This window comes from Lichenostomus cassidix, chromosome 27 (assembly GCF_008360975.1).
Source record: "Lichenostomus cassidix isolate B80296 chromosome 27, HeHo_3.0, whole genome shotgun sequence".
NCBI lineage: Eukaryota > Metazoa > Chordata > Aves > Passeriformes > Meliphagidae > Lichenostomus > Lichenostomus cassidix.
In genome coordinates, this window is record NC_139507.1 from 4,753,492 (window position 1) to 4,770,933 (window position 17,442).

The window sequence follows — 17,442 nt, forward strand, 5'->3', positions numbered from 1 at the left end:
AAAAAAAAACCCCAAAAAATCCCCAAAAAAACCCCAAAAAACCCCAAATAAATCAAACCATCCCTCCATTTATTTCTTTATCAATTTCTCTCCCCTCCCCGCTCCTTCCCCGCATTTTCCAACATCCCAAAAAAAAAAAAATTTAAAAAAACCCCAAAAAAAACCCCAATAAAGAAATGAATGGAGGGATGTTGTGATTTATCAATTTCTCTCCCCTCCCCGCTCTTTCCCCTCATTTTCCAACATCCCCCAAAAAAAAAAAAAAATTTAAAAAAACCCCAAAAAAACCCCAAAAAAACCCCAATAAATCAAACCATCCCTCCATTTATTTCTTTATCAATCTCTCTCCCCTCCCCGCTCCTTCCCCTCATTTTCCAACATCCCAAAAAAAAAAAAATTAAAAAAAAACCCAAAAAAACCCCAATAAATCACAACATCCCTCCATTTATTTCTTTATCAATTTCTCTCCCCTCCCCGCTCCTTCCCCGCATTTTCCAACATCCCAAAAAAAAAAAAATTAAAAAAAACCCCAAAAAAAACCCCAATAAAGAAATGAATGGAGGGATGTTGTGATTTATCAATTTCTCTCCCCTCCCCGCTCCTTCCCCGCATTTTCCAACATCCCCAAAAAAAAAAAAAATTAAAAAAACCCCCAAAAAAACCCCAAAAAACCCCAATAAATCACAACATCCCTCCATTTATTTCTTTATTAATTTCTCTCCCCTCCCCGCTCCTTCCCCTCATTTTCCAACATCCCCCCAAAAAAAAAAAAAATTAAAAAAACCCCCAAAAAAACCCCAAAAAACCCCAATAAATCACAACATCCCTCCATTTATTTCTTTATCAATTTCTCTCCCCTCCCCGCTCCTTCCCCGCATTTTCCAACATCCCAAAAAAAAAAAAAAATTTTAAAAAAATTAAAAAAAAAACCCAATAAATCAAACCATCCCTCCATTGATTTCTTTATCAATTTCTCTCCCCTCCCCGCTCCTTCCCCGCATTTTCCAACATCCCCAAAAAAAAAAAATTTAAAAAAACCCCAAAAAAAACCCCCTTTAACTGTCCCCGCTCGCCGCGCTCTGACAGCAGCGCAACCCGCGGGTGATTTACGCTCCTCGCGCCGCTTTATCAGGCGCCACGAAAAAAAACTCACACCAATCCGAGCCGCGCAGCGCCGGCCGGACCTGCCGCGCTGCCAACTTGGCCAAAGGGGGGAGCGAGTCCAAATCTAGAGCTGCCCTCTTCTCCTCTCTACTCTCTCTCTCTGCGTTTGGATAGAGATTTCGATTTTTTTCTGATTTTTTTCTGATTTTTTTTCGATTTTTTTCTGATTTTTTTCTGATTTTTTTTCGATTTTCCCCCGTTTTTTTCCATTTTTTCCCCTATTTTCCCCCATTTTTTCCCCATTTTTTCCAATTTTTCCCTATTTTCCCCCATTTTTTCCCCCATTTTTTCCAATTTTTCCCAATTTTCCCCAATTTTTCTCGATTTTTCCCAATTTTCCCCCATTTTTCCCCATTTTCCCATTTTTCCTCATTTTTCCCCATTTTTCCCCCAATTTCCCCATTTTCCCCAATTTTTCCTAATTCCTCCCAAATTTTCCCATTTTTCCCATTTTTCCCCATTTTCCCTTTTCCCCCAATTTTCCCCATTTTTCCCAATTTTCCCCATTTTTCCCCCATTTTTCCATTTTCCCCATTTTTCCCCATTTTTCCCCCACTTTCACTTTCCCCATTTTTTCCCCAACTTTCCCCCAATTTCCCCATTTTTCCTCCCATTTCTTCTCCAATTTTTCCTATTTATTCCCCCATTTTTCCCCCAATTTTCCATTTTCCTCATAAACCCCAATTTTCCCCAATTTCCATTTTTAATTCCCACCTCCCATTTCCCTTTCCCCCCCTTCCCCCATATTCCCCCATTTTTCCCCCCAATTTATTTCCATCCTTCATTCCTCCCCTCTCCCCCCGCCGCCATATGATGTCCCACCATGTCCATTTCCGGCACCCTCAGCAACTACTACGTCGACTCCATCATAAGTCATGAAGGCGAAGATTCTCCTTCCCCCAAATTCCCCGCCGGCCAGTTCCCCACCTGCCGCCCCTCCGCTCCCCCCGAGCCCCTCGACTTCCCCTCGTGCAGCTTTCAGCCCAAACCCGCCGTTTTCAGCCCAAACTGGACTCCTCTCAACCCCTCCGGAGCGCTCCCGGCGGTTTATCATCCCTACATCCCCCCGCAGAACCTCCCTGCCGACGGCAGGTATCTCCGGAACTGGCTCGATCCTCTTCCCCGCGGGGAAAACCACGCGGCAAACCTAAAATCCGAGACTTTACCGGCTGGCGACGTCCAGAAACAGGAGTACAGTTTGGAGAACTCGAGCTCCGGGGAAGCGACGGGCGCCGATCCGAGGCAGAGCTTCGGCGATCGTAAAGCTGGCGAAGGGAGCGAAGACAAAGACGGGGCAGATCAAAGTAAGTGGTTGGAAATGAAAACAACACAACAAAAGTGGAGGAAGTGGAGCGGCCGTGAAAAGCTGGAGGAGGTGCAATAAAAGCCGGGGACAATGCTGGGGGAGAGTTGAAAATGGGGGCTTGGAGGGGGAAGGAAAAGGGAAATAATGAGGAGTTCAGCTGGGAGAAATGGGGAGGGAAGAGTTGATAATCAGGGTTTGGAGAGAGAAGGGAAAAGAAAATAATAAAGAGTTCAGCTGGGAGAAATGGGGAGGGAAGAGCTGAAAATCAGGGTTAGGAGGGGGAAGGAAAAACAAAAAAATAAAGAGTTCAGCTGGAAGAAATCGGGAAGGAAGAGCTCAAAATCAGGACTAGGAGGGGGAAGGAAAAACAAAATAATAAAGAATTTCAGCTGGGAGAAATGGGGAGGGAAGAGTTGATAATCAGGGCTTGGAGAGAGAAGGAAAAAAAAATAAAGAGTTCAGTTGGGAGAAATGGGGAGGGAAGAGTTGAAAATCAGGACTAGGAGGGTTGGAAGGAAAAAGAGAAAAATAAAGAGTTCAGCTGGGAGAAATGGGGAGGGAAGAGTTGAAAATCAGGACTAGGAGGGGGAAGGAAAAAGAGAAAAATAAAGAAGTTCAGCTGGGAGAAATGGGGAAGGGGAGTGTTGAAAATCAGGGCTTGGAGGGGAAAGGAAAACCAGAGAAATGAAAAATAAAGAAGGCTCAGCTCAGCTGAAAATCAGGGCTTGGAGAGGGAAGGAAAAAGAAAATAATAAAGAAGTTCAGCTGGGAGAAATGGAGAAGGGGCGTGTTGAAAATCAGGGCTTGGAAGGGGAAGAAAAAACAGAAAATAAAAAAGTTCAGCTGGGAGATGCCGGGAGAGGTGAGTAAGGGAAGAATTGAAAATCAGGGTTAGGAGGGGGAAGGAAAAACAAAATAATAAAGAAGTTCAGCTGGGAGATGGTGGGGAAGGGCAGAGTTGATAATCAGGGCTTGGCGGGGGAAGAAAAAAGAGAAAAATAAATAAAAAAGGCTCAGCTCAGTTGAAAATCAGGGCTTGGAGAGAGAAGGAAAAACAAAATAATAATGAGTTCGTCTGGGAGATGTGAGGAGGGGGAGAGTTGAAAATCAGGGTTAGGAGGGGGAAGGAAAAAGAAAATAATAAAGAGTTCAGCTGGGAGAAATGGGGAGGGGAGAGTTGATAATCAGGGTTTGGAAGGGGAAGGAAAAAGAGAAAAATAAAAGATGAAGTTCAGCTGGGAGACGGTGGGGGAGGAAAGAGCTGAAAATCAGGGTTAGGAGGGGGAGAAAAACCAAAAAAATAAAGAGTTCAGTTGGGAGAAATGGGAAGGGGAGAGTTGAAAATCAGGGCTAGGAGGGGGAAGGAAAAACAAAACAAAAAAGTTCAGCTGGTTGATGCTGGGAGAAGGTGAGGAGGGAAGAACTGAAAATCAGAGCTTGGAGGGGGAAAGAAAAACAGAGAAATAATAAAAAGTTCAGCTGGTTGATGCTGGGAGAGGTGAGGAGGGGAAGAACTGAAAATCAGAGCTTGGAGAGGGAAGGAAAAAACAAAATAATTAAAATGTTCTAGTGGGAGAAATGGGGAAGGGCAGAGTTGAAAATCAGGGTTTGGAGGGGGAAGGAAAACCAGCAAAATAATAAAAAGTTCAGCTGGTTGATACTGGGAGAGGTGAGGAGGGGAAGAGTTGAAAATCAGGACTTGGAAGGGGAAGGAAAAAGCGAAAAACAAAATAATGAAGTTCAGCTGGGAGAGGTGAGGACAGGAAGAACTGAAAATCAGAGCTAGGAGGGGGAAGGAAAAAGAAAAAATAAAGTTCAGCTGGGAGATGGTGAGGAAGGAAGAACTGAAAATCAGGACTTGGAGAGGGAAGGAAAAAACAAAATAATAAAGAAATTCAGCTGGGAGAAATGGGGAAGGAAAAACTGAAAATCAGGGCTAGGAGGGGGAAGGAAAAAGAGAAAAAAAACCCAAATAAAGAGCTCAGCTGGCTGACGGTGGGAGAAACGGGGAGGAGAGAGGTTGGCATTGTGCGCGAGAGGAAATGGGAATAAAAAGGGGAATTTACGGCGCCGAGAGGACAAAAGCCGCGGAGCTGCCGCGGAGAGATGGATCCGGATGCGGAGAGAGGAGAGAGGAGTGAATGTGCGGAGCGGCGGCGGAAAGTGCGCGGGGAGAGGGAGGTGAAGGGGGAAAAGGGGAAAAATGGGGAAAAATGGGGGAAAAAAGGGGAAAAAACGGGGGAAAAAGAGGCAAAAAGGGGAAAAAACGGGGGAAAAAGGGGAAAAAAGGGGAAAAAAAGGGGTAAAAAGAGGAATTGCGGAGGAAAAGTTGGCGTGAGGAGCAGCGGGAGGTGGAGGGGGGAAAAAGGGGGAAAAAAGAGGAAAAAATGGGGAAAAAAAGAGGAATTGCGGAGGAAAAGTCGGCGTGAGGAGCGGCAGGGGGAGAAAACCCGGAAAAAGGGGGAAAAACGGGGAAAAAAATGAGGAATTGAGGAGGAAAAGTTGAAGTGAGGAGCGGCGGGGGAGAAAACCGGGGAAAAAGGGGAAAAAAGGGGAAGAAAGGAGGAATTGCGGAGGAAAAAAGTTGGCGTGAGGAGCGGCGGGGAGAAAAAAAGGGGAAAAACGGGAAAAAATGGGGAAAAAAAGAGGAATCGCGGAGAAAAAGTTGAAGTGAGGAGCGTCGGAGGGAAAAAACTGGGAAAAACGGGGGGAAAAGGGGAAAAAAATGGGAAAAAAGGAGGAATTGCGGTGGAAAAGTTGGCGTGAGGAGCAGCGGGGGAAAAAACGGGAAAAAAAGGGGAAAAAGAGAGGAAAAAGGGGGAAAAAAGGAGGAATTGCGGTGGAAAAGTTGGCGTGAGGAGCGGCGCGGGTTTTGCCGCTCCGATTGGGAACGGATGGGAGGTGGAGAGGGAAAAAAGGGGAAAAAAACGGAAAAAAAGGGGAAAACGGGGGAAAAGCGGGGAGGAAAAGGGAAAAAAGGGGGAAAAAACCAGGAAAAAAGAGGAATCGCGGAGGAAAAGTTGGATTGAGGAGCGGCGGGGGGGAGAAAACGGGAAAAAGGGGGAAAAAGCAGGGAAAAAGGAGGAATTGAGGAGAAAAAGTTGGATTAAGGAGCGGATGAAGTTCTGCCTCGGAGGTTGAGAAAAAAAACCGGGGAGAAAAAGGGGGAAAACTGGGAAAAAACTGGGAAAAAACGGGAAAAAAAGAGGAATTTCGGAGGAAAAGTTGGATTAAGGAGCGGAGGGAGTTCTGCCGTGGAGGTTGGGGAAAAAAAACGGGAAAAACCGGGGAGAAAATGGGGGAAAAAGGGAAAAAATGGGGGAAAAAGGGAAAAAAAGGGAAAAAAAGAGGAATTGCGGAGGAAAAGTTGGATTAAGGAGCGGAAGGAGTTCTGCCGCGGAGGTTGGGGAACGGACGGGAGGCGGAGAGAGGAAAAAAGGGAAAAAATGGGGAAAAAGGGGAAAAAAAGGAGAAAAAAGGGGGAAAAAAAGAGGAATCGCGGAGGAAAAGTTGGCATGAGGAGCGGCGGGGGGAAAAAACCGGGAAAAAAGTGGGAAAAAAGGGGAATAAAAGAGGAAAAGTTGGCGTGAGGAGCGGAGGGAGTTTGCCGCGGAGGTTGGGGGGAAGAAAAAGGGGAAAACGGGGAGAAAAAAGGGGAAAAAGGGGGAAAAATGGGGAAAAACCGGGGAGAAAAAGGGGGAAAAAACGAGGAGAAAAAAAGGGGAAAAAACGAGGAGAAAAAAAGGGGAAAAAACGAGGAGAAAAAAAGGGGAAAAAACGAGGAGAAAAAAAGGGGAAAAAACGAGGAGAAAAAAAGGAGAAAAAACGAGGAGAAAAAAGGGGAAAAAGCGAGGAGAAAAAAGGGGAAAAAGCGAGGAGAAAAAAGGGGAAAAAGCGAGGAGAAAAAAAGGGGAAAAAACGGGGAGAAAAAAAGGGGAAAAAACGAGGAGAAAAAAGGAGAAAAAAGGGAAAAAAGGGGAAAAAACGGAGAGAAAACGGGAAAAAACTGGGGAAAAAAGGGGAAAAAAGGGGAAAAAAAGAGGAAAAGTTGGCGTGAGGAGCTGCGGGATTTTCCGCGCAGTTTCCGCGCAGTTTCCGCGCAGTTTCCGCGCAGTTTCCGCGCAGTTTCCGCGCAGTTTCCGCCCGGCGCTGAGTGTTTGTTTGTTTTCGCTGCTAATGGTTTGTTGACGGAGCGGCGATGAATATTTCCGAGTCACGCTGCTCTCCTGGTTAAAAAAAAAACCCAAAAAAACCCAAATAAACAACCAGGAGAGGGAGGAGGAGTTGGGAAGTTAATTAGGTTTTATATCGGGTTTTATATCGGATTTTATGTGGGTTTTTATATGGGTTTTATATGGTTTTATATCGGTTTTATATGGATTTTATATGAGTTTTATATCGGTTTTTATATCGGTTTTATATCGGATTTTATATCGGGTGTTATTCGCGGTGCAGCCGGATTGGGGAGACACTTAAAGTGCTTTTTCCGCCTTTTTTTCGGTTTGAAATATTGGGAAAAAACCCAAAAAAACCCCAAAAAAACCCCCAAAAAACCCCAAAAAAAACCCCAAAAAATCAATGGTTTTGGAAATATCGAAGGTTCCGAGCAGCGCTGGTAATGTTGTTGTTGTTAATGATAATTTTGGTGATAATTATGGTGAAAAAAGAGATTTTTGGAGGGAGGAAGGAGGAGGTTTTTCACCCGAAAGTCGAACTTTTCCAGGGAAATTTTGATTCCCAGGATTTTGGGTTTTTTATTTTTATTGGTTTTTTTGTTCTTTTTGAGTGAATTTCTGCTCGCTCTGCCCGGCCGAGTTTGGCGTCGAGAGAAAATAGAGAAAATTGAAATATAGAATTCGGAAATGCAGAAAATTGAAATATAGAACATTCCAAATATAGAAAATTTCGAATGCAGAACCTTCAAAATGCAGAATATTCTAATAGAGAACCTTCAAAATAGAGAACATTTAAAATACAGAACTTTCAACATGTAAAATATTCTAATACAGAACATTCCAAATACGGAATATTCAAAATACAGAATATTCTAATACAGAACCTTCAAATAACAGAATATTTAAAGCACAGAACCTTCAAAATAGAGAATATTTAAAATACAGGATGTTGAAATATAGACTATTTAAAATATAGAACTTTCAAAATATAGAATATTCTAATAGAGAACATTGAAAATACAGAAAATTCAAAACACAGAACTTTCAAAATACAGAATATTTAAATGCAGAACCTCCAAAATACAGAATATTTTAAATACAGAACTTTCAAAATACAGAATATTCCAACACAGAACCTCCAAAATACAGAATATTTTAATACAGAACTTTCAAAATACAGAATATTCAAAGTGCAGAACCTTCAAAATAGAGAATATTGCAAATACAGAACCTCCAAAATACAGAATATTCAAAGTGCAGAACCTTCAAAATACAGAATATTCTAACACAGAACCTTCAAAATACAGAATATCTTAAATACAGAACCTTCAAAACAGAGAATGTCCAAAATACAGAATATACAAAATATTCTAAGTACAGAACCTTCAAAATAGAGAATATTCCAAATGCAGAAAGTTGAAATACAGAACTTTCAAATTACAGAATATTTTAAATACAGAACTTTCAAAACACAGAATATTCTAATAGAGAACATTGAAAATACAGAATATTCAAAGTGCAGAAACTTCAAAATACAGAATATTGCAAATGCAGAAAGTTGAAATACAGAATATTTCAAATACACAACTTTCAAATACAGAATATTTTCAATGCAGAACCTTCAAAACAGAGAATATCCAAAATATAGAACATTCAAAATATTCAAAGGACAGAAGCTTCAAAATAGAGAATATTGCAAATACAGAAAGTTGAAATAGAGAATATTTCAAATAGAGAATATTTCAAATACACAACTTTCAAATACAGAATATTTTAAATGCAGAACCTTCAAAACGGAGAATATCCAAAATATAGAACATTTAAAATTCAGAATATTCTAGTACAGAACCTTCAAAATTCAGAATATTCTAGTTCAGAACATTCAAAATAGAGAATATTTTTAATACAGAATGTTCCAGATACAGAATATTCCAAATACAGAATATTTAAAATACAGAATATTTCTAATACAGAACATTCCAAATAGAGAATATTTAAAATTCAGAATATTCTCTCCCCTCGCTATTTCCTGCTCTGCTCCTGCAGGATGTCCTGCTGAGAATTAGAGGAAAAAATTAATATTTTTCCCCTTTTTTTCCCTCTCCTCCTAGAATTTAACTCTCCTTCAGCCACTGTGGCACAAAAATTAAAGAAAGAAAAGTGAATTTCTGTTGTTTTGAGCAGAGATCCAGAAAAACTGCGGGGAGGAGGGGAGAAAATGAAATATTCTGAAATTGAATAGTAGGGAAATGTTGTCTGAGGGAAAAAACTTTTAAAAAATAAATAAACCCAAAAAAACCCCCAAAAAACCCAAACAAAAAACCCTAAAAAACCCCCAAAAACTCCAAAAGAAATTTTAAAAAAAACCCCAAAAACAACAACAAAAAAACCCCAAAAAACCCCCAAACCAAACAAAAAAAAAACCCCCCAAAAATCCCCAAAAACCCCAAACCAAACAAAACAAAAAACTCCAAAAAAACCCCAAAAAACCCCCAAACCAAACAAAATAAAAACTCCCCAAAAAATCCCCAAAAACCCCCAAACCAAACAAAAAAAACTCCAAAAAACAACCAAAAAACCCCAAAAGAACCCAAACGAAACAAAAAAAAAACTCCAAAAAACAACCAAAAAAACCCTAAACCAAATATAAAAACCCTAAAAAATAAACAACCAAAAAAACCCCAAACCAACCAAAAAAAACCTTTTAAAAACCCCAAAAAAATCCCAAACCAAACAACAAAAAAACCCCAAAAAAATCCCCAAACCAACCAAAATTAAACCCCCAAAAAACCCAAAAAAACCCCAAACCAAACAAATTAAAAACCCCAAAAAACCACCAAAAAACCCCAAACAAAACAGAAAAAACCCTGTAAAAAAAACAACCAAAAACCCCCAAACCAAACCAGAAAAACTCCAAAAAAACAACCAAAAAACCCCCCAAAAAAACCCAAACCAAACAAAATAAAAACTCCCAAAAAACTCCCAAAAAAACCCCAAAAAACCCCAAACCAAGCAAAAAAACTCCAAGAAACAACAAAAAAAAACCCCAAACCAAACAAAAAAACCCTAAAAAAGAAACAACCAAAAAAACCCCAAACCAACAAAAAAAAACTTTAAAAACCCCAAAAATCCCAAACCAAACAACAAAAAAACCCCCAAAAAATCCCCAAACCAACCAAAATAAAACCCCCCAAAAAACCCCAAACCAACCAAAAAACCCCTAAAAAAAAACAACCAAAAAACCTCCAAACCAACAAAAAACCCTTAAAAAAACCCCCCAAAACCCCAAACCAAACAACAAAAAAAACCCCAAAAAAACCCCAAACCAAACAAACAAACAAAAAAAAAACCCCAAAAAACCCCAAACCAAACAAAAAAAACCTTAAAAAAACAACCAAAAAACCCCAAAAAACCAAACCAAAAAAAACCCCAAAAACAACCAAAAAAAAGGTGATTAAATCCCTGAGGTTTCCAAGGCGCGTTAAATCATATTTTTATTTTTCAAGAATTATTTCATTTTGGGTTCTGCCAGAGTTGGTTTTGCACCAAATTCTGATATTTCGATTTTTCCTTTTTTTTTGGTGTGTTTTTTCCTCCCCTGATGAATTTCTGTTCAATTATTTGTTGGATTTTAGGGGAAAAAAAATTAAAAAATAAAGATTTTAGAGTTTTTTCCCATTGGGGGAATTGGGAGATTTGAGTCGTGAGGAGAGAAAAAGTTGAAAATTTATTTTAAAGACCTGAAAAATGACCCAAAAAAAGAAAAAAAAACCCAAAAATTGAGTTTATAAAGTCTCTGCCATGAAAGATGGGAAAGAGGATTAACGTGATTAATTATTAACGACTTTCCTCCTCTTTAATAATTAATTTTGCATATTAGAGAGAAGCAATTACAGGCAGGAAATAGCGAACTGGGGAGAGGCAAGAAGAACCGGATTTTTTATTTTATTATTCTTTTTTTTTCCTTGAAAACATAATCAATATATTTTATTTTTTTTTTTTTCCTTTGAAAACATATTCAATATATTTCTTTTTTTTTTCCTTGAAAACATATTCAATTTTTAATTATTATTCTTATTTTTTTCCCTTGAAAACATAATCAATATATTTATTTCTTTAGATTTTTCTTTCCTTGAAAACATATTCAATATATTTCTTTTATTTATTTATATTCCCTTGAAAACATAATCAATATATTTCTTTTATTTATTTTTTTCCTTTGAAAACATATTCAATTTTAAAATTTTTAAATTATTATTCTTATTTTTTTCCTTGAAAACATAATCAATATATTTCTTTTATTATTATTTTTTCCCTTGAAAACATATTCAATATATTTCATTTCTAAATTATTTTTCCTTGAAAACATATTCAATATATTTCTTTTTTTTATTATTATTTTTTTCCTTGAAAACATAATCAATATCTTTAATTTTTTTATTGTTATTATTTTTTCCATGAAAACTTATTCAATATATTTCATTTTTAAATTATTTTTTTCCTTGAAAACATATTCAATATATTTCATTTTTATCCTTGAAAACACATTCAATATACTTTATTTTTTTTTTTTTTTTTTTTCCTTGAAAACATATTCAACATATTTCATTTTTTATTATTATTATTATTCTGATTTTTTCCTTGAAATCATATTGAATACATTTCTCTTTTTTCCTTGAAAACATATTCAATATATTTCATTTTTAATTTTTTTTTCCCTCTAAAATTCAATATATTTCATTATTTTATTCTTTTTTTCCTTGAAAATTCAATATATTTCTTTTTTTTTAATTTTTTTTCCCTTGAAAATCCAACACATTTCATTTTTTCCCTTGAAAATCCAACATATTTCATTTTTTTTTCCCTTGAAAACCCAACATATTTCATTTTTTCTGACGGGAAGAGCCTCCCGCCCCTCCATAAATACATTTCTAACGCCCATTGAATTGCTGTAAATCTTTATTGCCTCACTCGTAACTCCAGGGGAGGAAAGGAAATAAAATCGGAATTTCCATTTCCCTCCTTCCCTCCTCCCCTTGGCCAATATTTGCATTTCCCATCAGCCAAAAATCCCATTATTCACCCCAAATAAATTCACTTTCTGCTGCCACTTTCCCCACTTTGGGTTTTGCTCCCCAAATGTTGTTTGGAGTTCCTCAAAACCCAAAAATTCCTGAAAAATCCATTTTTTTCTACCTTTTCCATATGATTTTTCCCACCTGGTGGGTGAGCTGGATGAGTTTTTATTTATTTTTTATTTTATTTATTTTTATTTATTTTTCTTGATTTATATTTATTTATATTTCTTTATCTTGATTTTTCTTGATTTTTCTTGATTTTTCTTGATTTATATTTTTTAAATTTATTTTTATTTATTTTCATTTATTTTCACTTATTTTTATTTATTTTTATTTATTTTTATTTATTTTTATTTATTTTTTGGGCTGCTTTTCCAGCTGATGCTGGCCAGACTCATCCCAGAGGATGTTTAATAGCAGAGAGAGAGAGGATTTTGCACCCAAAAAAAAGGAAAAAAAGGGGAAAAAGGAAAAAAAAGGGTGGGAAAAAGGAGGGAAAAAAAGGGGGAAAAAGGGGGAAAAAGGGGGAAAAAAGGAACCCAAAAACCTCTAAGATGAACCCAAAAACTTTGAGAATTAACCCAAAACCCTCTGGAATTAACCCAAAAACTTCTAGAATGAACCCAAAAGCTTCCTGAATGAACCCAAAACCCTCGAAAATGAACCTAAAAACCTCTAGAATGAACCCAAAATCCTCGAGAATAAACCCAAAAACCTCAGGAATGAATCCAAAAACCCTCTAGAATGAACCCAAAAACTTCTTTAATGAACCCAAAAACCTCTGGAATGAACCCAAAAACCTCTAGAATGAACCCAAAACCCTCGGGAAGGAACCCAAAAACTTCTAGAATGAACCCAAAAACTTCTTTAATGAACACAAAAACCTCTGGAATGAACCCAAAAAACTTGAGAATGAACCTAAAAACCTCCAGAATGAACCCAAAACCCTCCGGAATGAACCTAAAATCCTCTAGAATGAACCCAAAAAACCTCTGGAATGAACCCAAAACCTTCTTGAATGAACCAAAAACCCCTCTAGAATGAACCCAAAATCCTCTAGAATCAACCCCAAAACCCTCTAGAATGAACCGAAACCTGGGGACGAACCCAAAACCCTCTAGAATGAGCCCAAAAACCTCTAGAAGTTTTTTTGGTTCATTCTGGAAGTTTTTAGGTTTAGGTTCAGGTTCTTGAATGAACCTGAAAACCTCTAGAATGAATCCTGAAATCCTCGGGAATGAACCCGAAAACCTCTAGGATGAACCCAAAATCCTCTAGGATGAACCCAAAAAACTCCGGAATGAATCCAGAATCCTCAGGAATGAACCCAAAATCTTCTAGGATGAACCCAAAACTCTCGAGAATGAACCCAAAAACCCCCTAGAATGAACCCAAAACTCTCTAGAATGAACCCAAAATCCTCAGGAATTAGCCCAAAAACTTCTAGAATGAACCCAAAAATTTCTAGAATGAACCAAAAACCTCGAGAATGAACCTGAAAACGTCTAGAATGAACCCCGAAACCCTCGGGAATGAACCCAAAAAACCTCTAGGTTGAACCCAAAAACCTCTAGGATGAACCCAAACATTTCTTGAACGAACTGAAAACCTTCTAGAATGAACTGGGAACCTTCTAGAATGAACCCAAAAAACCTCGAGAATAAACCCAAAATCCTTGGGAATGAACACAAAAACTTCTAGAATGAAACCGAAGCCCTCGAGAATGAACCCAAAAACCTCGAGAATGAACCCAAAATCCTCGGGAATGAACCAAAAAAACTTCTAGAATGAACCCCAAACCTCTAGAATGAACCCAAAAACCTCTAGAATGAATCCAAAAAACCTCAAGAAGGAACCCAAAGATTTCTAGATTGAACCCAAAATCCTCGGGAATGAACCCAAAAACTTCTAGGATGAACCCAAAAAACTTCGGGAATGAACCCGAAAACTTCTAGAATGAACCCAAAAACTTCTAGGATGAACCCAAAACCTTCTAGAGTGAACCCAACAATTTCTAGATTGAAACCAAAAACCTCGAAAATGAACCCAAAAAAATCTCGGGAATGAACCCGAAAAAACTCGAGAATGAGCCCAGAAACCTCTGGAATGAACCCAAAATCCTCGGGAATGAACCCAAAAACCTCTAGAATGAATCCAAAAAACCTCAAGAAGGAACCCAAAGATTTTTAGATTGAACCCAAAATCCTCGGGAATGAACCCAAAAACTTCTGGAATGAGCCCAAAAACTTCTAGGATGAACCAAAAAATTTCTAGAATGAACCCAAGAAACTTCGGGAATGAACCCGAAAACTTCTAGGATGAACCCAAAAACCTCTAGAATGAACCCAAAACCCTCTAGAATGAACCCAACCATTTCTAGATTGAACCCAAAAACCTCGAAAATGAACCCAAAAAAATCTCGGGAATGAACTCAAAAAAACTCGAGAATGAGTCCAGAAACCTCTGGAATGAGCCCAGAAACCTCTGGAATGAACCCAAAATCCTCGGGAATGAACCCAAAAACCTGGAGAATGAACCCAAAACCCTCTAGAATGAAGCCAAAATCCTCGGGAATGATCCCAAAAACTTCTAAAATGAACCCAAAAACCTCGAAAATGAACCCAAAAAAATCTCGGGAATGAACCCCAAAAAACTCGAGAATGAGCCCAGAAACCTCTGGAATGAACCCAAAATCCTCGGGAATGAACCCAAAACCTTCTAGAATGAACCCAGAGATTTCTAGATTGAACCCAAAAACCTCTAGAATGAACCCAGAGATTTCTAGATTGAACCCAAAAACCTCTAGAATGAACCCAAAAAACCTCTAAAATGAACCCAAAACCCTCTAGGATGAACCCAAAATCCTCTAGAATGAACCCAAAAATCCTCTAGAAAGAACCCAAAAAACCTCGAGAATGAACCCAAAACCTTCTAGAATGAACCCAAAAACCTCTGGAATGAACCCAAAATCCCTGGGAATGAACCCAAAATGGTGATGCAGCCCAAAAAAGTCGAAAATGAGCCCAAAACCCTCTAGAATTTCCCCAAAATTTGGGATTGCCAGGAACATCTCCACCTCTGGAATTCGGGAATTTGGGGAATGAACCCCAAAAATTCCTCCCTGCCACCCCAAAAATTCCCTTCCACCTCCCTCTGCGGACAAAAAGCTCATTTCGGGGATTTCTTGTTTTTCCACTTTTTGGGGATTTCTTATTTTTCCTGCTTTTCAGGGATTTATTTTTTTTTTATTTATTTATTATTTTTCATTATTTTCGGGTTTTCTTTTTTTCCCAATCCATAATCCATGAAAAACTTTCTCATTGGTGCTCCGGGGTTTTTTTGGGTTTTTTTTTTTTTCATTTTTTAAAATTTTCTTTTCTTTTTTTTTTTTTTTTTTTTTTTGTCATTTCTGGGATTTCTTATTTTTCCACTTTTCGGGGGTTTTTTGTTGTTTTTTTTTTTTTTGTATTTTTGGGGTTTTTTTTCCCCAATCCATAATGGATGAAAAACTTTCTCATTGATCCTCCCTCGCTGCTTTTTGGGTTTTTTTTCTCATTTCGGGTATTTATTATTTATCAGCTTTTTGGGTTTTTGGGGTTTTTTTTGGTTTTTTGGGTTTTTTTGGGGGTTTTTTGGGGTTTTTTTGGGGGTTTTCTTTTCCCCCATCCACAATCAACAAAAAACCTTCCCATTAATTCCCCACCCTCCTTTTTTTTTTTAAATTTTCCTTTTTCCCCTTTTTCCCAGCCAACCCCGCAGCCAGCTGGCTCCACGGGCTATTTTATTTATTAATTTAATTAATTAATTAATTAATATTTTTATTTTCCCAGCCAACCCCGCGGCCAGCTGGCTCCACGCACTATTTTATTTTATCAATTTCATTAATTTTATTTATTTTATTTATTTTATTTATTTTATTTATTTTATTTATTAATTTATATTTTTATTTTATTTTTTCCCAGCCAACCCCGCGGCCAGCTGGCTCCACGCACTATTTTATTTATTAATTTCATTAATTTATTTTTATTTTATTTTATTCCCAGCCAACCCCGCGGCCAGCTGGCTCCGTGCACTGTTTTATTTATTAATTTAATTAATTTATTTATTTATTAATTTATTTATTTTTTCCTAGCCAATCCCCCGGCCAGCTGGCTCCACGGGCTATTTTATTTATTAATTTTATTAATTTATATTTTTATTTTATTTTATTTCCCAGCCAACCCCGCGGCCAGCTGGCTCCACGCACTATTTTATTTTATAAATAAAATCCAATTTATTATTAATTTATTAATTTATATTTTTATTTTATTTTTATTTTCCCAGCCAACCCCGCAGCCTGCTGGCTCCACGCACTATTTTATTGTATTAATAAAATTTAATTTCTAATTTTTAAATCAATTTATATTTTATTTTCCCAGCCAACCCCGCGGCCAGCTGGCTCCACGCACTATTTTATTTATTAATTTAATTAATTAATTTATTTATTAATTTATTTTTTATTTATTCCCAGCCAACCCCGCGGCCAGCTGGCTCCACGCACTATTTTATTTTATCAATTTCATTAATTTCATTTATTTTATTTATTTTATTTATTTTATTTATTAATTTATACTTTTATTTCCCAGCCAACCCCGCGGCCAGCTGGCTGCACGCACTATTTTATTTATTAATTTAATTAATTAATTAATTAATATTTTTATTTCCCAGCCAACCCCGCGGCCAGCTGGCTGCACGCACTATTTAATTTTATTAATAAAATTTTATTTTATTTATTCATTTATATTTTTATTTTATTTTATTTCCCAGCCAACCCCGCGGCCAGCTGGCTGCACGCACTATTTTATTTCATTTATTTTATTTATTTTATTTATTATTTATATTTTATTCCCAGCCAACCCCGCGGCCAGCTGGCTCCACGCTCGCTCCTCCCGCAAGAAGCGCTGTCCGTACAGCAAGTTCCAGACGCTGGAGCTGGAGAAGGAGTTCCTGTTCAACATGTACCTGACGCGCGACAGGCGACACGAGGTGGCGCGGCTGCTCAACCTCAGCGAGCGCCAGGTCAAGATCTGGTTCCAGAACAGGAGGATGAAGATGAAGAAGATGAACAAGGAGCAGGGGAAGGAGTGAGGGGGGAATGGGGGAGTGGTGGGGAGGTGGGATGGACCCCGAAATGGACCCCGAAATGAACCCTGAAATGACCCTGAAATCCCAATTGAAAAACCGCAAAATCAGGGAGGTGGGGAGGTGGGATGGACCCCGAGATGAACCCCAAATTCACCCCAAAATCCGAATTGTGAAACCCCAAAATGAGGGGGGAATGGGGAGTGGTGGGGAGGTGGGATGGACCCCGAGATGATCCCAAAATCCGAATTGAAAAGTCACAAATAGACCCCAAAATCCCAATTGAGAAGCCCCAAAATCAAGGGGGCAATGGGGAGTGGTGGGGAGGTGGGATGGACCCCGAAATGAACCCCAAATTCACCCGAAAATCTGAATTGTGAAACCCCAAAATCGGGGGGGAATGGGGAGTGCTGGGGAGGTGAGATGGACCCCGAGATGAACCCCGAAATGGACCCCGAATTGACCCCAAAATCCCAATTGAAAAGTCACAAATGGACCCCAAAATCCCAATTGAGAAGCCCCAAAATCAAGGGGGCAATGGGAGTGCTGGGGAGGTGGGATGGACCCCGAAATGAACCCCGAAATGAACCCCAAATTC

General features: G+C 38.4%; 1 protein-coding gene across 1 annotated transcript; it reads left to right on the forward strand.

Annotated features, from left to right (window-relative positions):
• The first annotated feature begins 1,968 nt into the window (after positions 1 to 1,968).
• Positions 1,969 to 16,850, forward strand: HOXB9 (homeobox B9). The gene is made up of 2 exons (XM_085083514.1): positions 1,969 to 2,468; positions 16,615 to 16,850. The coding sequence occupies exons 1-2, from the start codon at positions 1,988 to 1,990 to the stop codon at positions 16,848 to 16,850; spliced, it is 717 nt and encodes a 238-aa protein (XP_084939640.1). The 5' UTR covers positions 1,969 to 1,987.
• The last annotated feature ends 592 nt before the right edge of the window (positions 16,851 to 17,442 follow it).